The following is a 24,896-nucleotide window of genomic DNA, read 5'->3' as shown; positions in this document are numbered from 1 at the left end:
TCTATTTTCATCTCCACAGTTTGCAACAGCAGTCCATGTACCCTTTGATCTTTGATAGCATCCTTGCAAAACATTATTCTTTTAAAACAATTTGATAGAACAAGCAAAGCCAATAATACAATGTCGCTTACATGTACACAAGCATGTAGAATCTGCAGTCTCTCTACAAGTTATACTGTGTGTATAGGACATTGTGGGTTCAGATTCCCTATCTGTGGTGTCAGTGTATTCATCAGTATTAATCTTTATGATATCCTTCCCGCCCCCCCCTCCTTAATTTGTTGTTTTCTTGCATGGTTTTGTATTTCTGTTTGCAGTCAAAATCATGTATGACATTTCAGGCATGATTCTTGTGTTCTTGCATATTTGGTAAAATTTTGCTTGTATTAAGGTTTAGGCTGCCCAGATTTTCTGTTTATACTTTTCTTCTTTATGGGGGGGGGGGGGGTGGGGGGGTGGAGGGGGAGGTGTAGGGGAAGGGGGGAATGATTCCCAGCTTGTTAATGATAAAGGGCCTATCAAGGATGAATGTATCATAGTGTATGAACAAGTTTGACATGAAATCCAGAATTTTTGCCATGAAATCCAGAATTTTTGCCATTTTCATCTTGGTCATCACGTAAATTTAAAGTACAATACATTTTGCTGAAAAAAGTGTCTATGATATATTTGTGAGGTCATTCAAAAGGGCTTAACCTTCAGTACAACAAACTGTATACGGCATATATTTCGCGAGTCTAAATTTTTGCGTATCAGGACTACCCCACAATTTCGCGAGTGGTTAAATTCGCGATCGTGGAGTCCTGTACTGAACAGAGAAAATGTATACGCGTACGTTACATTTATATCGGCATTAGAGTCAATATTTTGCGTGTTTTTAATTTCGCGAATAGCAGCTGACTCGTGAAATTCGTGAAAATAAAAACCTCGCGAAATATTCGGTGTATACAGTACCTCATTGAAAAGACAAAGAATATGTGTGTATTGGAACACATACTTTGACAGTTATATGTGAAGTGATTATGATGTTTCATTAAAAAAAATCATATATATGTGAAATTCTTTTGAGGCATGTTTTCCTTTGATATGTTTATGTTCCAATATTCTGACAGCAACAATTGTTTGAGAATTCCTACTAAAAGAAAATTAACAGTAATAACTTTTGAACTGATTGGCAAGTGTTTCTCAGTCTTTAATGGAATGTTGTACTAATATTTCTGCCTTATATACTGTATGTTTTCAGGCAAACTTTAAAAACCCTTTTCAAGTGTTAGTGAACATCAACAAGCAAAGTGACTTTTCTTGTTGATTTCAAAGATTGCAAAGTTTGCTTCTCAAATTAGCAACTACTATCATTCCAACTTTCATGCCTTTGACAGCAAAACTGGTAAGAGGGTTGATGGGGGATGGGTGGTAAAATGCAAGAAAGAAGAAAAATATGAAGAGAAAAGAGAGAAAGAAAGAAGGAGGAAACAGAAAGATAGATATGCAGGAATTTATAATAAACCATTCAGAAATATTAAACTCAGTAGTTGTAATTGTCTCATTGTATGATATAAGTTTTTATCTAGATCAGTAGTTGTAGTAGCAGTTACAACATATGCTGTAGTTCTTGAAATATGTCCACACCTGTCCCTAGTTTCACTTGTATCTATAGGTAAGAGAGAAAAAGGGGAATAGAGAGAGAAGGGGGGGGGGGGGTGTTCAGAGGCTTTTCAATACTTTTCTCTTGTTTTTCTGTCACTTTTTACATGTATTTTTCCATTTTCTCCAATGTAAAAACCTGTCTCTTGTTTTTTACCTGGATGTCTGCTGCTAAACTCTCAACTGTCAATTGAATACATTGTAGTTGGTAGAGATCTATAAATACCAAAGGTGCATCCACATTAAAGTTGAAGTACTGCAGTATTTCAAATACTCTGTATTTCAAATGCTTTGGTAGAGGAATATTTGTATCATAGTATTTCAAATACTGAGCTGTATTTCAAATGCTGTGGTATTTCAAATACTGAGCACTGTATTTCAAATACAAATGCTGCAGTATTTCAAATACTGAGCTGTATTTCAAATGCTGTACATTTCAAATACTGTTTCAAATGTACAGTGGTATTTCAAATACTGAGAGCTCTGTATTTCAAATAATGCTGAACATGTATTTCTGATAACTTCAGTATCTTGCACTGTATATTGTAATGTGCATGCAAGTGCACCACAAAATACAGTGCAAAATGGTATGTAGTATTTATGGGTGGTAATTTGAACTCTGCGCGAAATACTCACGCAAGATTTTAATTGGATTCTTGTCACAAAATATCACCAATTGTATAGAGATCTATTTTTCATGCGATTAGCAAACTTTATGTCTTGTTCTATTGGAGATACAGGTTTGCGCAGTGCTTAACAGAAATACATTGTACCACAGTATGATGAGAACATTATTAAGTGGATTACCTGGTATCTATTACCATGGTATTTCACCCTATCATTTTACCACATTGGCAACAAATTACTGTGATATGAAATAAATGCCATTCATAATTCCAATGTGAATGCACCTGAAGACTGTTTCTCTCATTCCGAGAGATTGGTGACACATGCTCAAAAGCATGACCACATCACTCCTATTTTACATGAATTGCACTGGCTACCAATAAAGGTCCGTGTGCAATACAAAATACTGTCGCTGACTTTCCTATGCTTACAGGGTCTGGGTCCCACATATCTCCAAGACCTCATCCAAAGGTATCATCCGACTAGAAATCTTCGCTCAAAATCCAAGTCTCTCTTAGTTTGTCCCCAGACTGTCACCAAATTTTATGGAGCACGAACATTTGCTGTAGCGTCAGCAGAATTATGGAATAGTCTACCTGATAAAATCAAAGATGCTGAAACAATTGATTCATTTAAAAGAATGTTGAAAACATATTTATTTCTGCAATGATAAGGCTCATGGCCATCAGTGTTTCTCAGTGTCAGCTTAATCTTAATTTTCTATTGTTTACTTACCTGTCCCATTTTCACCTTACTTCCTTTTTTTGTATTGTTTCATTCTTAAAGTGCATAGAGACTTCTCCCTGAATGTGATATGCGCTATACAAGCACAGTTTATTATTATTATTATTATTCCATTCTCTTTCCTATCAATTTCAATATCTGCATGATTCTTTGGTGGATATCACAGTGACATGACATTTGCTCCTGTGTCAATTGTTCTAGTCATATTTTCTCCAAGTACTTCAATAGGGTTAGGGTTGTGATATGTAGGTCTTTGGGTTTAGTTTGTTATATGGGGATTGGAATTAGGATTAGGATTAGGGTTATATTTGTGGGCAGAATTTATGTTTGGCTTACAGTGTCAGATATTTTGTGGGAGAAATAGTCGCAGGAGCAAATGTCATGGAACCGGATATGATCACACATGGTCACTCCCTCCCCTTCCCCCACCCCACCCCTCTGCCTCCTTCCCTTCCAAGCCCCACCCTGGATATACATATGTTTTAATGTACAATGTATGTGTGTGCATACGTGTGTGTGTGTGTGTGTGTACCAGGCCCAGAGTGCATCGACCCAACCCCGCTACAAGAACCGATCCAAGTCCGTGAGTAAAATGGCAGGAAGCGAGGCCTGCAGGCTGCGTTAGATAGGAATTCAGTGCATTTTGTCACCCAGTTTGCAGTGTACTGGTTATGTAGCCTCAACTGGAATGACGCATAGTATCTGTGCTGTAAATATCATTATTTGATGATCTTGTGTGCACTACACAAGATTTGACAAATGCCATCAATAGCCTGATTACAGATTTCTACTACCATAGCTCAAGGCGTAGCTGAAATAGAAATGCATGAGGGCTGACATGGCAGGAGCATTACTCCATTATGTGCCCAAGCATTTACCTCAACTTGCCACACTTTATCACCAGTATGTAGTAATCTGTCCAAACTGGACATACAATGTAGTTGTAGATTAGCAAGGCCACTCAGGTATAGCAGTGTGCTTCACTCCAGTAGGTACATGTACTGTACCAGGAAAGCTATGGTATTAGGGAGATTAGGTAATCTCTTTTGAATCTACAATTAGTTTCCAGACACTTGTGCCTATAGATCGGCAAAGAAAACACTCCAGCATGCTTGGCAATTGGTGAACAAAGCACAGAATGAGTTTGACAGTTTAAAGCATGCATGAAAGAACATGCCTTATTTGTTTTATAATTTGTTTTATAGCCCATCCAGTGACATTTTTTTTTCAGAAATTCCTATAACCTCTTACTTGCTACATATAGCATTGAAAATGTCATACTAATTTTGTGAAAATTCAAAGGATTAAACCAGTTTCATTGAATTTTTCTCCAATATGAATTACAATCTATGATGCGATAAAACTCAGAGAATGACAGTTTTATTTGATGATGTCGAGGCCATAATTCCTGCAGTCAAATTCCCTCCTGCTGTAATTCTCATGGTGTGGAAATTTTTATGCATTACGTGCAACTCGAAGCTTGCGCAAAAGTAAAAACATGCAAATATTTTTTTTTTTTGCATTTTGTATGTTCCAGTAATTAATGTCCTGATTTGGCGGAATAAAAAAGATGCGTAATCATTCTTACCCAGTGGAGCGCGAAAAAGTGCTCACGCGAAAATATCCACTTTTACAGTATGTCAGATTGCGACTGCCAAATACTGCGGTGACTCTCTTGGAATGGCTCTAAGCACAAGGTGGCAGGGTTTTTAACCAAGTCAGATAAAAGGAAGGAAATAGTTCTATTCCAGTAACCATGACTGTCTCCCTTTGGGACCAGTCCAGACATTCAGGTTTTTATTTGCTCACCAACCTCCTCCTTCGTTTCCTCGCCTGAGATGTGGACAAGAAAGAGAGGGAAAAAATAAGCAAATTTATGCAAAGAATATTCCTCCTTGGAGTTGGTAGATCTTTGGAAAGCATTCTTCGTTCTTAAAGCACAAGACACTTCCACCGTCCCAGTAGACTTTAAGTTATAAATGGGGTACTAACGCAGTAGACTCAGGTAATTTGGATTGAATTGAATTGAATTGAAAAGGTGTTTTATTCATCAATATCAATCGCAGCCCGGAGGCTTAATTACAGACATTGTTAACAAAGGACCGTGAATACATTAAAAGTACACACAAGATACAGCGTAGCAATGAAAAAAAAATGCATAGAACAACAACAAAAAAAATCTATTCATCTTCACCATTGCACATTGAGATCAACCGGTAATACAAAACAAAAAACAAATATTACAATTGTAATTTCGAATATCACTATTCTCAATAGTTATCAAAAAATAAATTGGGTTTATGGCAATGAGAGATGTTTTACATTACTTCCTAAACATGACTTGACACTACAGAGTGAAAGCCATAAAAGAAAAATACATACGTCGTGGATTTTGATTTTAAAAAATATATATATATTCTAAATACATCGTACTTTACATGTAATGTTTTGGCTTTTATTTTCTCTCTTTTTTTCAGGTTTCATTTGCCCCTGAAAAGGTTGAGGAAAAATGTTATTTAAGTGTCAAGTTTCAATCAAATTTCACAGATTGTTATAATGAACAAGACATGATGAAATTCTTCATGATTTTTAATAAAAATAGCCAAAGTTCCAATAGACTTTGAAATTTTGTACAGGATGTTGTTATATTAAAATTTTGCTCTTGAAAGTGAAACAATAAACAAATATCTTCAGGTATATCAGCCCTGATTTTGCAGTTTTACACTCTTGATTAATATGATGATATCTGCAATTTAATGAGAGTAATGTGATGGTTGAATCACATGTTGACTGCAAATCCTAAATTGTGAGCGAATGACAGACTAGTCTATTTCAAAGGCTCTCTTGCTGTACTTATTGCCAAAAAATCAATAGAGCAAACAGAGGATCATCATTCAAGACACAGTCAAGCCACCAGCAATAGTAAGCCCCCGAGAGAGAAGGCGTTTTGAGTTCTGTCCAAATTTCTGAGCTTACACTGCTGAATTATTGAGTATTGTATTAGCTATTATTTTTGCATGTTATATACAGATATTTTCGAAAATGGAGAGGTCACAGACATTTTCGTAAGATGCTGTTTTTGTGATGGCTGTGGAGGCTCTGTCGTAAGGGCGCTGATGCGTGTCCATTTCACAACATTTTCGTGTGTTGTTGAATTCGCGGCCCAACAAGCGATTTGCAAAATTTGTGAAAATGAAACCCTCACGGAAACAACAGCTTTCACAGTAGGAGCAGTTTGTAGAGTTAGGCTTTCTACCAGCTCATGAATGGCAATAATCACATCCACAGATCTCACTCATGACTATAGATGCTATTAGAAATATTAGAAAACTGTTTTTCCAGTGCCTTTGAAAAGACTAACGTCAGACAAAGTTAGAAAAACAAAAAATACAGACACTCAGAAATTAACCAAACAATGGCTGATTCTGTATCTCCGTAGATCATCTCTGACTTCCTGTATGTGCTGCCCCTGGACATTTTTTTTTTCTAGTTTTTTTTTTTTTTGGCGCTGTCAGAATTGTTGTTGTTTTTTCTCATTAAAGGTCATATGTCACTTTTGCATATATACCACAGAATTTTATTATTATTTATCTATCATTACGATGTAACACTGAAACCAGGAACTGATGAGGTGATTGATCAAGAGACATGTAACTTGATATCCTCATATATATCAGATTGTCTGGAGGAAAACAAATAAAAGAGGCTTCTTGGGTTTCTCCTGTCTTTATGTAGCTTATAGATATTCAGTTTAGTGAGTAAAAACTGCAAAAAACCACCAAAAATCAACATATAGTATGCAGCAGTGCGCGAATGAAATATTCAAATCCCCTATAAAGCAAAAACAGAAAATTTATACCGGTCTGTGTTTTGACAGGTACAATGAATAATTACTTGAATTATGCAGGTTAACTTGTTTTTTAAAAGATAAAACAAAACCAGAAACTAAACAGTGTGTTTTAGAAGTTTAAAAAGAAAATCTATAGGAGAATTTCACAGCTGTGTTGAAACGTGAGACATTTATCATCGTGATTGCCATTATTTCTCTCCCTTGATTCATCTTTTAGTATTTGTTTTCTTTGGTTCATGTGTCTTTCTGCCTCTTCATGAAGAGTCTTCAGTTGACCTTTCAGTGTTCAGTCAAGCATGGTTCCTTTGGATGCATGCTCTCCTTTGCCTGCTCCCATTACTTATAATCCTCTGCACACCACAACCCTCACTGCATGGGACCTGTTACATTTTGCATGTTCCATCTCCGGACAGTGTCAGAAGGTTGTTAATGTTCAGTACTAGAATTTGATTATCTGTATGATTATCATTACCATTATCATTCCGACCATGATGATGATCGTGATAATTTTTGTGATTCTTCTTCTTCTTATTGTTATTATTATTATTATCATTAGTAGTAGTAGTAGTGGTATTATTAGTATTATTATTATTATTACTATTATTATTATATTATTATTATTATTATTATTATTATTATCATTATTATTATTATTATTATTATTATTATTATTATTATTATCATCATCATCATCTTTATCATTATTGTTGTTTTCATAATTTTCAGTATAATTGTGTCTGAAAGTTCAAGATCAGCGCAAATTAAATGGAAGTGCCAAATCTCCCTGATTCTCCAGGATGAGGCTCCTTGGAAACAAGAATATTTCTTCTTGTCTTGCCTAGAGAATACTATTCTCTCCCTGATTTCAAAATCATTGTGCCAATCAAGATGCATGTGGGACACAAACATCTCTCTTATTGCTCTTTGGAACCTTTTGGAATTTGATACAAGGGTCAACATTGGCAGCCCTAGAACGGCATGACATATAACCTTCTTGCGTGAAACTAATGAACAGACAAATGTTCAAAGTACACATGGCCTGAGATGAGCAAGTTAGCTTGTTCAGTTCATGTGACTGAATTTGTTCTATTTCATTGATGAATGTACATTGTATGGAAGCTAGATTTTTTTTTTTCTCTCATTTTGTTTACATAAATGCTGATACATAGATTTCTGGTTGTCTGAATTATCCTCACTTTATACAATCTGTCATTCTTCCATAATGATCAGACTCAGAATTTGTGATGCAATACATTCTACCTAAACCATCAAAGAAAGAGACAAGAGCCAGATCTTGTTTGATGTTGCAAGTTTTTATCAAAACAGGACTTAATTCCTTGCAGAGATGCCCTGGTATTTATCTTGTGTTTGTGTCATGCGTATTATCTATAGAAATAAGGATGAACTTCAACCATCCATAAATCCCATTCAGATATAATTTTGTCTGCATCCTGTTGACAGTAGAGAAAGATGGAAAGAACCTCTTTGGTTTTTTTTTTTTTTGGTTTGTCTCAATTTTTTCCTTTTCCTCCTCTTCTTGCATCCCCATAATTCATCATCATCATCATCATCACCATCATCATCGTCATCATCACATATAGAGCTGTGTTCTTCTTCCTTCTTCTCCCCCAATAATCCTGCCCATGATACGTCTTTCACTCAATTCTTTTCTCTCTTTTTTTTTTCTTACTTATAATTCATTTCCTCCTTTGTCACGTTTTCTCTGACTTCGTGATTTAAATGCTTTGACTTTTTCCTATAGATAGAGCTATAAAGTCACTTCCAGACTTAATGCTATGTACTTCTACTGTTCCTTCTGCTACCACTACTGCTACAATACATAGACTTCTACAACTTTACTACTGCACTGTGTACTTCTACTTCTACTATTTAAACTGCTAAATAATGCTGCTGCTGCTGCACATTCTGTCGTAATCTCTTTAACATTGTGTTTTCTCTGGTCAAAAAACAACAAATGTAAAACTTCTGCTACACACAAACTTTTGAGTATGTGCTCAAAAATAACTTTAGATTGAATATGTATAAATTTGTCAAATGTCAACATACAACTGTAGGCCTACATGCAGTATTCAGAAAATTATGATCTACCATCAAGTTTGAATACATTGTAGTGCCAGAGTGTATATTTAAATCAGCCTGTTCTGCAATGAAAGCATTATGAGACATCAAAGAGAGCATGAAAGGTTCTGAAACAGTCTGACGCTAATTTGATGCCTGGAATTTGTATTAGATTACATGCACAATGGGTAATGATGTCATTTTGTTTGATTACAAACTGGCAATATCTTGCTATGTGATACTGTTTATTAATAGTTTTGCCAGAGTAATTAGAACAAGGGGTATTCAATGTTGGGTGTGGTAATAGTTCAACAGTTCAGAAGAACAAGGGCATATGTACAACTTGTAGATACAGTGGACTTTGTACTGCATTATTGCCCATTTTTGCGCTTCATTGGACAGGCTATCATCTGTAACCTGATTAGTCAACGGAGGAAGGAAATAACATAGGTACGCACTCACGTGGAACATTCCTGAGGGATTACACATTTAACGTGGGCAGTTTGATGAGTCTTTTACAATGTAAATATTTTTGCCTAAAGTGACGTATGCCCAAATTGTGACAGACAATTTCAATTATAGCAACCAACCAATGCAAACAAATATAGATCCTTCTTTTGATTTGTAATACCGGCAAGAATTACATGCACACATGTAATAAAAGTGATAGGAAATTTATTGATTTTCTCTTCCTCCTCCTCTACCTTTTCAATTTTTTTTTTGCTTCTTCACTTTCTGTTTTCATCCTTTTCAATGTCGTAGTATTGCCAATATTGATAGCATTGTTGCTGTCACTTTCATCATAAAATGAGTACTTAAAGATAAAAGACAGGATTCATAAGACTTTAAATAGCACTATTTTAAACCCTGGTCTATTTCACACTCCTCCTGATTGGCTAGATGTTGGTTAGCACTATGTGCTCAGGCAATTTAGACTATAAGAAGTTATGTTTTCTTGACTTATAAAAAAGGAATTGTGAGTGAGCATAGTAGGTCTCACGTAGTAATTTTGATATGGAAACCACTTTGCATTATTCAAAGGATATGCTGTGATTTCATCACAAAATCAACTGCCTGTAAAGACTTTAATTGAGTTGTTGAAATCTTTTCAGTGGAACCTCATGGATATACAAAGCACAAAGCCAATTAATGTTAATGTCTTCTAAAGTAGAATCAAATGCGTAAGAATTTCTCTACAGCTTTTAGAGTCCGTCAAGTATAGTGCATTTATTTATTTTTGTGGTGTAGGCTCTTTTTGTCCAACTACTGTGATTTGCATATAAATGGTCAACTTTGGCCTCCCATGGATGAATTTTGTTGTATGATTCATACATGCAGTTTTAGTAGCCGATTATGAAGTGTTTGTGAGCTCACTTTAATAACATTTTTGTAATTGCATGGTCCTTTACCCTCGCATATTTTTGTTTCCCCCCCATGACTCAGTTTGGAGTTTGAAAATACTTGCAGAATATGCAAACAAGTCTAGGTGAATGTAAAGTAGGTCTGCTTGCATGTTGTGCAGAAACAATATTATTGCAGGCTGTATTATGACGTGATGAAAGCCGTAGTGCTTGCAGTGTGTACAGAGATGACCTGAATGTACATCGTAAAGGTAATTGTAAAAACAGATTTTATCCACTTGCCTGAATGGATAAATTTGAATTTCTTTCAGTGACATTTGCTAACACAGTGCCGTTCACACTTGATAGTGGGATGTCATTCGTGATCCATATACCAAGATTTCTTTTTATTTATTTTTATTTTTTTTTTGCATTCAGATGAAAGAGAAACATCCCCCCTACTTGCCAATAGCGATGATTTATCTGCCGAACTTTGCATGTCTGAAAGCTGCCAAAATGATGACCTTTGACCTTGTGGTCATTCACTGTTGTGATGTGTGTTGTGAATGATGGGATAGAAAACTCTGAAAGATTGTATGCTTCATAGCTTTCAGACTCTCACTAACAACCAAATCATTGCAGTATTTCTCAAATCACAGTAATTTGGATATTAATCGGCTTTGGATCGTGACGCAAATCTCAAGATTCAAATCCCGCTAATTCGCATCAGTGTGAATGTCTCTATTCTAACTGCCCTACGATGAGTTGTGGTTGTGCTGGGCAAGCGGGCAAGTGGGTTCCTAGCACCCTGCATCGATCAGCATGTACCGCAAAAAACAAATGAGTCGGATGGCTGCATCCACAGTGTACAGTCAAAGTTTGTGGATTGTTTGTGTTTTGTAGACTCTTACAGCCAGCCGCTTAAATTGAGCTCTGAAAGTCAAATGGGCTGCCTGTCTGCATGGTTCAATACGTGCCGTATTGTTTGTTTGCTGTGTAGAAGACTATTAAGCAATCTGTCTCATGACTATTATCAAAGTACATTGTATGATATCAATTTCTGCAATCTGGTCATGACAGAATCAATCTCATGATCAGCCATCATTGATTCCTGTAAACATAATCTATGTGTGCATATACATGTAACTATGTCAAGTTGATCTTTATGTTTTTGTTTTGTAAACTGAAACTATAAAAAGATTTCAAGAAAGCAGAGAAACAAGGGTTGCCATGTTTTGGTCTGATATTGTAGAGATATGATTGGTAGGCCAGTTATAGTTCTTATTTGGGTTTGCAGAAATCAACACTAAAATTCTCAAAAATTCTTTCATTTTGCTCTTCGTTACCAGCGAATTTGGTATAAAAAAAATAATGCAGAGCTCTATAATGAACATTTCACTTTGGTTTGCTCTTCTCTTTTATTTTTGTGGCAAAAAAAAACCCATCAGTTTAGGATCAAAGTTGTTTCACATATTAGATTGCGCTGTATACATGAGGGGTAAAAAAAAAAAGAAGTAATCATGCAGTCTCTGAAATCTTGCTGATATCATTGATACCTCTAAGTAATGCAGTGAGTTTTCTTGCATTTTGGATGTTGTGGGTATCTATCATGTATTATACATATATGTGACCGTGCACCTCAAAACGAACATAAAGTCGCACACACTGATTTTGTGTGAGGACTGAAAATAAGTGAAATGGGTCAACCTAGCCGAACTTGACTTTTTCATATTTTCTGAAAGAGCGGGTCTTCTTTTACATTATGCTAAAATTTGGTATCATAAAATGGGCAGGAAAGTGTGTTTTTTTAGCTTTTTATCTCGAACATTTTTGGTAGAATAGTGTGATTAGGTGTGTCTTTAGAATCCCTTTTTCATTTCTGAAAAACCTTGCCATACTCTTCACTTTCAACTAAACTTTTGAAAGGATGGTGCTACTGCTTTGAAAGTTGGCATTAATTATGGACAGATTGTGTTAATGAGGCATGCTTAATTTCAGTTTAATCTAATAATCCCTTCAATGTTGTTACTCTGGTGGTTTACTTCCTGTTTTTTTGTCCCATTCATCGCACAGCCAGCACGGTTGGTAAAGATTAAGCGCTTGAATAGACACTGTACTTCAGAGCCTCTTTTCTCAGTTCACACTTTTCCTGAGTTTGTGCTTTCTTTCCAATATTTAGATAGGTTAGGAGAGTCCATTTGATTTGAATTATACATCACTTTAAAGCTTAAAGTCTGCTCTTTCAGAATATGGTCTTAACTAAAAATTCATGTCTGGCGACATTTTGTTTGTTTTGAGGTGCAGGGTCACATATGTATTTGTGTTTTATTCCCCGACCTTCCAAAATGTCTCAAGGCTGGTGCATTTAATCCTTTGTAATTTGTGATTTCTCTCCCACACACATACAGGATTCTGGGGTGAATGGAAATAACTTTGGCCTCTCGGGACCCAACAGGCAGTACAAACAGCGGAACTCTGAGTCTGCTGCTCGATCGGGCACCGTCAAGAAAAATTTTGCCAGGTAAAGGATGTTTGTTTTGTTATGTTTTGTTATGTTTTGTTTTGTTTTGTTTTGTTTTGTTTTGTTTTGTTTTGTTTTGTTTTGTTTTGTTTTGTTTTGATTGGGGAAAGAGCAGGTTATGGAGGGTGTAACTTTTTTTTTTTTTTTTTTTTTCCCTCACTGGGATATTTATTATTCTCTTTCATCTATACACATATTACAACATATTTCAAATAACATCATGCTTTTTTTTTTCGAATTCAATACAATATACATCAAGAAAAAAGGTGTCTAAAATGACACCATTTTTTCTGAAACACTTGCAACTTATGATTATTTCTTGCGATAAATTTCTCTCTATCATAATATTCCCTTATACTATATTTACATAAATCAAAACGAGGTATTATTTTTCTTATTTTACAAACATAAATTTCATATCTCACAAGCATGGTAATACAATTCAATGCCGAATGTAACTTTGCCGGGTGTAACTTTGCCAAGCTCAAAGAAAGCAAGGTTAGAATGGTGGGGCACAGTTATTTATGAAGGGGTACAATTTTACTGATTATTAAATGAAAAGGAATGGGATTGTACATCTGTATGATACAGGGTTCTTTTTGTGTGTATGTGTGTGTTTTTTTTTACCTGTGTGTTTGTTTGTGTGTTGGTTTTTTGTTTGTTGGGGAGGGGGGACTTCTTGTATTCAGATAGCAAACTGGGTGAAGATACAGGGGAAGGGTTGATTGTGGGTGAATTTGATAGGGGTTTTAATGGAGGGGAAACATTTGTACAGAAAACAAAGGGAACAACATTGATACGCTCCAACCTCAAAATACATGTATTCATTGGTATTTAAATGTGTCCTCATTGGGAAAAACAACAACAACAACAGAAAATATGTTGTATAGTGAATATCAATATATTTATAAGTGTACAAAGAAGGAAGAAATAAGATTACAAAAATAATACAAACATACATAATTATGTAGTTGTCTTTCTTTTCATTTGAGATGCTATTATTTTCTACCACATTCAGTATACTTAAAACAACAACAAACTTAGGTGTTTTCCCAAACTTAACCAGGGCAATTGATTGCATTGGCCTTTGTAATGCTTTGGGCAGATGACCCAGGGGCCTTCTTGAAAATTTGCAGACTTATACAGGTCATGACTGGTATTCCATTCATTCTCTTGATATTTGATTGTGCTGATGAGCCAGTCCCTTTTTAAACAAGTGATAAACTGCATACATTGTACGTGACTCAATGAACATCATTTACCTCTGTAAATTAATAGGTCTGCGTGTTTTACATGTTCGTTGTACTCAAGCACCATAAACGACTCCATATCACTTTGGCAACAGACACACCCCCTACATTTATTGACGTGAGGAGGAAATGGGTAATCTACTATTAAAATCATTTGTGGTTCGTTCTAGATATATTTCCAGGTATACAAGGTATGATGTGCATGTGTGAAAACACAAATTTTGACCCAGAAGTGCTGAAAAGCAGACTTCATATTAAAGGGTGTGTACATTTTGGTTGAGGTGAGGATTTAGCTTTTAACATTTTGCGAGATATTCAGAAACCACTCTATGAGATGTCAAAGAGCATGCAATTCTAAGGGGTATCAAAAGTTTATATGATGAAAATCGGTTTTGAAACGGCTGAGATATCCAAAAACAAGGTGAAACAAAGATATCCTAATAAAAGGCGTGGCCTGTCTCCTTTTACTATTATCACTTTTTTTTTTAATATCTCAGTCATTTGAAAACCAATTTTCATCAAATAAACTTGGAATCCTTCTTAAAGTTACATGCTCTTTCATATTTCATAAGATGTTTCTCATCATCTCACTTTAGAGGAATGTTCAAAACATGAATCCTACCTCAACCAATACTGTACCGTCCCTTTAAGGTTATAAAGTTACTTGCTTGATAACTATTGGTACGCAAAGACTATGTTGGTAGTATTAAAAGGCATGTGTTGGTAGTATTAAAAGGCATGTAGATGTCTGTCCAGCATTGCATACTTGACCCCCCCCCCCCCCCCCCAAAAAAAAAAAAAAAAAAAAAAAAATTCAGTATCATGGAGCCAAACCTACATGTACGCTAGTGACCACCTGTCTATTGTACTACCAGGATTGGTGATCAATCAGATTCAACCTATATCATTGCAATTAATCCCCAAGGACAATCTTTTCTAAATTTTCTCAATCTTGTTCTAATGATACAGTCATTATGTCTTTAATACTCAATTATAAAAATAATGAAAATTATTATGTTTGCAAGAGTAACAAGCAGACAAACTTTTAATCGAAAATAAATTTTGCAAGGCTGTGAAACTCCAATCTTGTAGTTTATGTTACAGGAAATAAAATGATATTTGATATTAGAAGCAAAATGCAGTTTAGATTAAAAAGAAAATAATATAACAAGGAAAGCACAGGGGTCTGCCATTCACTCAGCACATTAATTTTCTGGAATTTGCAAAGGTGCACCCTGTGCTATATTTGTCTACCCCTGGACAGTCTTTCCTCCACTGGTGTACAGTTACCTTATTATTATTTTTGGAGGGACGGGTTTCTCATTTCGCATTTCTATATAAGGACTGTTTTGGTCTTCTCCTCGTATTTCAATAAATATGCTTCCCTTCAAGAAAATAGAAGGAGCAGGAGAGAGAGATGTGTTTATCTTATTACACTCCGCCGCTATCTGATGACTAATCTCCCAGTAATGATACTGCCAGATCAAAATTTGAAGACCAGATTACGCTTCTTGATTTCAAATCATCGCCAGCTTGAGTCACACCAGGCTCACAATTAGAATGGCTGTGAGCATTTTGCAATAATTTGGAGCTATTGAAAGGCGTGTAGTGCTCGTTAAAGATGCAACATTCAGGCTGAAATCAGCAGACAGTTTTTGGATAGTAATCTGGATTGGAAGGCATCTTCAATGTAAAATCTGAATGAGATCATTTTTCTTTTTCCTTTCATCTGAAACATCGTCATGAGATTCCTAGTAATCATGTCTGGACAGTGAAGCTAATGTCCTGAATTGTGAAGCCGATGTGAATCAGTACAGATTTACACTACTTGGACTTGTTCACACTCGCATGATGTTCGTGCTTCATCGATAATTGAACCAGTGCATATGTGTGAGAAGAATGTTCATGCGTGTCCTTGCTGTCTTGCACGAGCTGTCCTGGAGGATCATCAGTTATTGCCTTGAAGAGAGCAAGTCTTAGTTTACATCTTGCGTTTTTAATCGACGATGGATTCGCGGAAGAATTTCTCTTCATTTTGCTTCTGAGCTTGCACTGTAAATCTTAACCACTTCATGTAGGCACTCTGTCAGTAACACGTTTCCATAGCAACGACTCATGGAGATGGAGAATTGTTGACGGCCAAGCAATCGGGGGCATCACAACTTTTTTTTTTCGGTCATTTTGTCCGTCCCATGCATACATCGTAATGTCGGATATGCAGCCGATCCAGGGAAAGACACTGGGCGAGAGCTGCCGTAGCTTGCGGCAAGCGCTGCCGGCGGTCTGCAGGGAGCGCGTGGGTAGAACCCGTCTCGCTGTGCAGACGGTGATCCTTGGGTACGGTGCGAAAGTCTTCTTATCTGTGAGAAGAATGCTCATGTACATCCATGGCTCTCTGTTTCAAGTTTGAGGCATTAACCCGTTCCTTACGGGAACCTGGTATACCAGGTTCCCATGGGAGCAACTGATACATGGGAAGCTGGTATACCAGGGTTCCAAAATGAAGACAAGAGTGCCTGCTTTAGTGGCCTAAATTCATGTTTCCTTGTGTTAAAATGCCCAGAAAAGTGGGTTTGATAAAAAGATCAGAGTTTATTCTATCAGCATTTGTTCTCCTTCTTTTTGAAAAATGGGTATTTCACAGTATTATGTACCTTTTTCGTGATTTAGTTTTTCACTCGTTCTGCTGTAAACTCGTACGAACATGTACATAGCTATCAAGGCTGAGATCAGTTAGATATCTGGGTTCGCTGACCCCAGTCACCTCATTCAGGTACACCTGGTTTTGAGTAGAACAAAAGATTCTGTGAGCTCATCAGCGCACGCTCTATTCATACCTCGCACCTGATCGATATTTCCATTGTTCACTGGCACATGTAGTTGACCATGGAAAGGGGCATACAATGTACCGCTTGACTGCCTTCACACAGGTGGATTACCAACCTGTCTGCCTCTCTTGTCGACGGGCAAAAAGAATCTCGTTTGGGGGGCATTAAAGGCACTCAGAGAATTACGGAAGGGACAGGTTAAGTTGACCAGAATTCATGTTTTGTGTTGCGTAAATTTGTGCTGTGTGTGAGTTGTGATTCTCAGAAACAAATGCTGCAAAAGTGAATATTTTCGCTTGACTAATTTTTTTCGTGCTCGGCTGTTAAAGAAGAGTTTCGCATGTTTTTAATGCCTCGGAATCAAGACACCAACTACTGGAACATATGGCAAGCAAAAATATCCGCGTGCTTTTATTTTCCTGCTAGTTTCTGGTTGCGCGAAATGTGTGAAAATTTCAACACCGCGAAAATTTCCGCTTTCACAGTAATTGTATCATATCCCCAATTAAAGCCTTTTTTGGAGAAATAAATGTATACCTGTGTGTGTGTGTGTGTGTGTGTGTGTGTGTATGTGTGTGTGTTTGTAGGTGCGTGGAAATACACATCTTATTCTATTTAAAAAAAATAATTACTAGCTGCCGAACTTTAATGAATATTAATTTTATATAGTCATTGCCCTTGTGTGAGGGTGAAGCCAAATAGAAGATAAATGAAGAGAATTGCAAACATTGTGTATCACTTACTTGAAACATAATGTCAGAGGAAATGATTGACATAAAAAGAAATTACTTCATGTACACAACATTGTAAATGAGGTATTAAACATGAGTAGCCTACAGCATATTGTGTCAGCTTCCATGAGAATACAACGTAAATTGTTCATAACATTCAGTAGTGGTAATATTTTATTTCATTTCATTTCATTTTATTGTCTTTGTTTTAATGTAATTGAGTCAAAAGCTGCCTGAGCTGTTTTATACTCCACGGGCTTGCTGTTATTGGATATAGCAGTTTTCAGCAGCTGCTCTTTGTGTGTGTATGTGTGTGTGTGCATTTTGTTTCATAACTGATAGACCATAGAGAAACTTTTTCTAGTAATTTAATATGCCATTCATATACGAAACCGGAACATATTATAGTGTATGATGATCCAGTCATTCCCAGCGAGTGTTTTAACCATACCACAACTTTGCCTGCTTCCACATCCTTGCGGTTAGTTTGAATACAGACTTGTCTTGCTGTTGAGGTGGTACAAAATGTACTTAAAAGAGAGAGAGAGAGAGAGAGAGAAATGAATAGAATAATAGAGAGAAAAAAAAGGCTGTTTAGTAGTAAAAGAAAGAAATATGAAGTGGAGGACAAGAGGATGTGCTTGATTTGTCAAAAGTTCATGTTTAACCATGTCACAGGGAAAAATAAAAAATCTCTGCTTTTTCTTTCTCTTTCCCTCTCCCTTGCAGTCGTTTCTCGGTATTTGCAAAGACCGGTGGCGAGGCGTATCTCTTGGGATCTGGCCTGAAAAAGAATGTACCATCTGAGGGCGCCGTCAGAATAGTTGTGAGTTGAGGGCGCCCCGCCCAATCGTACACAAATACGGTTTTTCTGTCTGTACAGCAGTTCTCGGAAGAAAACTTATAGCATTCTGAGAATTTGGCTTCTGTCCCTTTCTGTACCTCTGTGGAATAGAGAAGAATTGCATTTGATTTTATTAAAAACAGGTGTTCTGAAGCATAATCCTTCTCATCCTCTTTCATTTTCACGGTTTAAAGGAGACGTCCGGATGATTTTCAGACTTTTTTATCTTTTAACTACTATAAGTCAGTTTAACTGAGCACAGAGCTTCAGAATTCATAGTGATTGGGATGAGGAATAATATGAGAATGTTTTCAAAATTTTCAACAAATTGCAATGAACAAGAATGATAACTTGGCAGCCTCACTGTAAAGAATGCACAAGTTGGGGCTCAAGGAAGCAGAACAAATTTAAAGAAAAAGGGATGCATAGATTCTACATATTAATTAGGTGAACTTGTCAAGCAAGCGGTACTGTAATGGAATTACTGTGCTACATTTCTGAAATATGTGAGGCTCTATGTCATCAACAGTGTTCAGTGTAATTTCTTTAAAAGTTTTCAGAGTATTAGTTTCTCTCCTCAAGGACCACAATGAATTCCATGAATCTACACATGGAGCTGTTGATTTACACACGGGCTGTACTACATGAATTGAAATTATGAAAAATGTCTGGAATGCCCCTTCAAAGAATTGTAACTGATATGAATTGGTTTTTCAAGAATCCACTGTCTACCTTCCTCTTCCTCATTGTGGAATACAAAGCATCATAATTAATTTGAATATTAAACCCTTGTCAGTAAATCATGCATTTTTGGCCGCTCTTGGCTTGCGCTATTAGCCTGTGGCAAGCAGTAAAAATTGTGTTCAATAACTACAGCAGAGCCGTGTAGGTCAATTGTATAACAAAACATCTTGCCATATAATATCTTGCGATAAAGCATTTAAAGATATAAGGAGATGTCAATATTTTGGTCAATAAACCATAACTGTAGATGGTTCAGTTTAAAAACAATTTTATTGTAAATATCGTTCACATTTTGTAAAATACTCTCATTTAAGTATTGATTATACTGATCAACATTTTTACATCTCCATTCGGTTGTTTCTATCCCGACCTCAAATTTTAGAACTGTTTTGAAGCACTAAAGCTGGGTTTTTGTTTCATGTGCAAATAGTAAATGATGCCTTTAACCCTAACTTACCTGGGCTATAAAATAGCAAGCCTGAATTCCTGGGGGGGGGGGGGGGGGGGGGGGGGGGGGGGGCATTATGGCCCCCCCTTCAGATCTCGGCTGTTGATCGCCGCAAAATTTTGCATGAACATAAAGCAGGATGTAATCTACAAGACTGTTAAGTTAAATTTTCAAAAAATTTGCATTTTCTATTTTAAATTAATTATGCAAATATATGCAAAAAACCTCATTTTCGTCTGTAATTGGCTTATAAAAGCTTATGGAATGCCGATTTTTGGTGTAAATTTTCCTAGTGACATTCCAAACATATTTGCGTAAAAAAAGATTCAGTATCAAAATTAATTTCTTATGTTTCTTATTGTTTTATCATTTATTTATATATTTCCTTGTTTTTTCGAACTTTTGTTTTCGTTGTTTTTTCAGCAGAATTTGTCATACACATTTTTAGAAGCATAGATATTCTAAAATGAATCTCAAAAGTTGCGCGAGACTTGAAAGTAAAAAGTCAGCGAGTGGCGCGGTCAAAAAAATCGCGAAATTCGTTGAGGAGGGGGGGCATTATGCCCCCCCCCCCCCGTAAGTTAGGGTTAATGACTTCATTACCCCTCTGAATGATTTTCCAGGATACCGAGGAAGGACCCAAGTGGGAGGAGACAGAGAATACGTACACGTGTGAGATCAAGAACCCAAAGAAGGAGAGTAAGCTGAAAGGTATGAAGAGCTTCATCGCCTACCAGGTCACGCCCTCGGTGAGTGCTGCCCTCTTCTGTTCCGCTTGTGTGATCTTACGTGTAAATACTGCAAAGCAAGATAATTCGGCGGCATGGAATTTTCACAAATTGGAGCCGACAGCCTTTTTCTCGGCATGAAGTTTTCGCAAATTGCCTCTGGCATTCAATCCTTATAGTTTAGACAAAAGCTTTTGTGTGTTGTGAATCTTGGCTTTCAAGAAATTCACAAACTTAAAAAGCACATGAACATTTCTGGTTTTACTGACTTAGCATTCATTGTCGATACTCTGTTTTGTTTTTTTTTTTTTCTGTTTTTAAATCAGCTGCCTTTCTGTGTAATCTGACGGATGCACATGTACCTCGTAAGCTGTATTTATGAATTGTACTGCATGCCCCTTCAAAATTACAATATTATCATATCTGACTTTGTTCTAGACATCTGAAATGCTATTTCAGGGTAAGAAACTATAACTTGTTACCTTCATTGTGAAAAAAAAGAAAATCAGTTTGTTTCAGTGGTTACAGTAATATGTGGATCTATGTATAAAAGCATAACATGGATCTGTTTCTTCCAAGTTTGGCACTCAGCAGCTTTTAAAATCGCAAAGGTTTTGCTCACATCTGACAAGGCAACCAGGGAGGTGTTAGAGAAGGAGACCAAACAAGAATCTCTCCTTTGTACCCATGTTCTGTGCCACAGAGAAGTTAAAGGGATGGTACAGTATTGGTAGAGATGAAAATTGGGCTTTTAACTTTTTGCGAGATACATTGTACCAAGAAAACACTTATGAAATAGTACAGAGCATACCATTTTAAGAGGAATTCAAAGTTTATTTGATGAAAATCGGGTTTGGAATGACTGAAACATCCAAAAACAAAGTAAAACAAAGCGATAGAATCGCTCTGTTTTGGATTTCTCAGCCATTTCAAAAACAATTTTCATCAAATAAATGTTGAATTCCTCATTGAATTACATGCTCTTTCATATTTCATAGGAGGTTTCTCATTATCTCACCAAAAAATGTTAGAAACCTGAAATTAGGTCTCAACCAAAACTATATGATCCCTTTAATGTGCTCTACCATAGAGCCACATGCCAACCGGGACATTCAGTTTATCATATTTTTCACTGCCCAGTGGATCATTTTTTTGTATGTTTCACCAAAATTTTATAGCATCTTTTCCTTTCACCGTTGCGTTTTTCAGAACACTGGCATTCGCGTCAGTCGGAGATACAAACATTTCGACTGGCTCTACGAGAGGTTAGCAGAAAAATTCACATTAATCATCGTCCCTCCACTTCCAGACAAGCAGGTCACAGGTAAGTCACAAACTGTGCAAATTTTAGCTTTTTACAGGCGTGTAGCTTTACCTGAGCCAAAGACTATGATTATCTGCTATTTCAGGTTTGTTTTCACCATTACAAAACTGTATGTTGTGTTTTGTTTTAATATGTTTTGTAAGGTTGGGTTAGGTTTATAGGCTAGGTTAGATTAGGTTAGGTTAGGTTAGATAGGTTAGGTTAGGTTAGGTTAGGTAAGGTTAGGTTAGGTTACATCATGTAGGTTAGGCTAGGTTATGCTATGTTATGTTTTTGTTTGGTTTCTGTGTCTGTGTATGAAAGTACCCACATGGCATCGTTTGATCAATTGAGAAACCCTTTAGCAGCTGAAGATTCTATGTACATAATGGCCTATATTGTTCCCTGGAAGGTACAGCAATATTACTCTCATTTTGACAACTTTCTAAATTATGCAAAATACTCTCACAACATGTTTGATATTGTTATGTTATGTTTATTTGAAAGCCTATTAGGACTTTACCAAGAGAACGGTGTGTCACAGAAGTAATTCTGACATACATTTATTGTCATTTGACCTTTTTCAAATTGCCTAATTATATATAATTCTATGTGAAAACAATAAAAATGGTAAAGCATAAAACTATAGGAAAGCAGCGGCGGTTTCGGTCAATTTAGAGAGTAATGGACGGGCAGTTTTGGGCGGTTCAGTGACTAATGGGTTAAAGTTGTACTCATCCTCTCCCCCCGCCCTAACCCCTTCCAGGTCGATATGAGGAGGCTTTCATTGAGAAGAGGATGGATCAGCTCCAGAGATGGATGAACCGGATGACGGCGCATCCCGTCATCGGCCCCAGCGACGTCATGATGCACTTCATCACGTGTACGGACGAGAAGGTGCGTATCCAAAAATATTTTATCAACTTCAATCTGTCTATCAGCCCATCTTTTTGTCGTGAGTCTTCTCTCAATCTTTCTTGCTGAGAAATGTCCTGTTTTTAAGAAAACAGCCTCTACTGTTCCATTTCGCACGCATTCCAGATTCTATCCCTCAATGCGTGTACGAGGAGTTGTGCACTGTAAAGAGTGATAGAGCATTTTGACCTCTCATCAAATTCCTTGCTGTTCTCTCATTCTATTTCCCACTCCACTCTCTCTCTCTCTCTGTTTCTCTTCCTTCTCAGAAATTTATTGTCATTTCCCTCTCTTCTTGGAGCATCTTTGTTCCATGTTGCCTGTATTTCAGAATTTATTCTTGAGGAAGAGATGTGCTCTGGATAAGTGGAAACTTAACATCTTTTCTGAGATTTACTACTTTCTCCTTCTTTCCTTCTCTGTATCTATATAACTATCTAATTATTCATCTGGTTCTTTGTAGATCTGTAATGAAGGCAGCATCCATTTTTCTGTGTTACCTGTTTTCAGACTCCATGTATTTTGAAATTCCATGAGTATGTAGGTAGTACACCTATTCTCCCCTTCCAACTTCTAATGTTTTTTACACAAACATGAGATAGAGGATTGCATTGCTGTAATACAAAAATGTAATTCATGGTCTTGATACCTATGTGGCTTGATGTGATAAATCAATCTTACATATTACATTCTTTGATTTCTACTTTTTGCTGATCCCCCATGTCTTTTTCTCTTTTCCTTTATATAGCTGTGGAAGCAAGGGAAGAGAAAAGCAGAGAAAGATGATCTGATGGGAGCAGCGTTCTACCAGAATATACAGACACCCAACTCCAACCTGGATATAGGGACAATGTAAGCCTGAGTTTTGCTGCTTTGTAGGGGATACTCTGGGAAAGAGGGGGAAAGATAGGGGGGGGGGGGGGGGCAGATAGACAGGCAGACGGACAGAAAGACCGGGACAGACACAGAGACTCCAACTCTCCCACTTTCGATGGGAGGTCTCCCACCGAAAGCCCATTTTTGCAAAATCTCCTGTTCTCCCGCCCTGGCTCTTTGTCTCCCGCTTGATATGATTTCTTAATACCTAGTGTCATCGCATGGTGAAAAATAGCCTTAGATAGCACAAGAGAGCATCTAGAACCGTGGCTGCGAGGAACTTCGTGCTTTGCGCTCGTGATGTGCACTTCAGGCATATCAAGTTGGGAGCCCTCCCGTTCGCTAGAGGTTTCAGGTGGGAGAACTTCCAGGTCAGAAGGTGCTTTGGGTTGGAGTCTCTGCAGTCAGACAGATGGAGACAGGAGAGAGAGAGAGGGCGGATATACTCGGGACTCGTCCGCAATGGGTTTATCAATAGGGTTTTATGGGGGAAAATGGAGTGAGGAAAGTAAGGAAGTAAATTCTTGTGGAATATTTGTTTAGGAGCAAAGGACTTGAATATTTCTTTAGCTATTATTACTTACAATGCTGTGCATGCGGTGCATTGAGCTATTAATGCTATTAAATTGAATTCAGTTGCATCTTGATGTAATAGTGGCGGCTCACATTTTGTGATTCTTCTTTTGTTTTGCCACTGTGGGATTACTCAGAGAAAGGCAACACGACACGTTCACACGATTCACCAAAAGTCTGGACCAGAGCATGGCACAGATCCAACAAGTCATCCACGACTACAGCAAGAAGCACCTGGGACGTAAGTTGTCACACATTTTTTTTTTCTTCAGTTACCATTGTTTGATTTCATTCAGTGCAAATGTTTGCATAAATTATATTGAGTTGAGTATTCACTTGAGTGTGTACAAAACAGGCAAATGAAAATTGGAGTACAATTATCAGTCATTTGAAAACAAATTCACATACCTCATGATTCAGAGATCGTTTCTAAGGAATGAAATCTGTGATCACAGTTATAGTCTCTTCTTCCCTGTGGAACCCCTCCCGCTATCCTCTACCACCACGTGTACCTACACACACATGCATACACACTCACACTCACACATGTGCTGTTTTTTTCACGATCTTTATCATCAATGACATAACATAGCATTCGTCCTGAATGTAAGCAACACATTGATAAAATCATTGAAACAAAGCATATACAACATGAATATCATTGAACAAAAGGTTGCCATCATGAAAAACAAGAAAAAGAGACACAAATTCTCTCCTTACCTCAAAAATGAATATCATACTTTAGACACACTGCATACTGCACCTGATATACAGCTGATAAGAACATGTGAAAATACTAGTAAATGCTGATCCTGACATGCTTGCAATGTTCATGTGTACAGATGCACTGT

At 36.9% G+C, this 24,896-nt stretch overlaps 1 protein-coding gene across 2 annotated transcripts in view; it reads left to right on the top strand.

Annotated features, from left to right (window-relative positions):
* Positions 1–24,896, top strand: part of LOC139733773 (sorting nexin-33-like) — a 72,956-nt gene that overhangs the window by 35,034 nt on the left and 13,026 nt on the right. For both annotated transcript variants that reach the window (XM_071644579.1, XM_071644587.1), the window contains exons 4-10: positions 12,693–12,805; positions 18,344–18,440; positions 20,274–20,399; positions 21,588–21,702; positions 22,448–22,578; positions 23,345–23,448; positions 24,183–24,286. In XM_071644579.1, coding sequence (XP_071500680.1) covers positions 12,693–12,805; positions 18,344–18,440; positions 20,274–20,399; positions 21,588–21,702; positions 22,448–22,578; positions 23,345–23,448; positions 24,183–24,286 — 790 coding nt within the window. The remainder of the gene's footprint in view (positions 1–12,692; positions 12,806–18,343; positions 18,441–20,273; positions 20,400–21,587; positions 21,703–22,447; positions 22,579–23,344; positions 23,449–24,182; positions 24,287–24,896) is intronic.

Source organism: Diadema antillarum, unplaced genomic scaffold, assembly GCF_040938485.1.
Source record: "Diadema antillarum isolate AM-2024a unplaced genomic scaffold, OU_Dant_1.0 scf00000025, whole genome shotgun sequence".
Taxonomy (NCBI): domain Eukaryota; kingdom Metazoa; phylum Echinodermata; class Echinoidea; order Diadematoida; family Diadematidae; genus Diadema; species Diadema antillarum.
The sequence above is the reverse complement of the archived record's forward strand: the minus strand, read 5'-3'. Positions and strand labels throughout refer to the sequence as shown.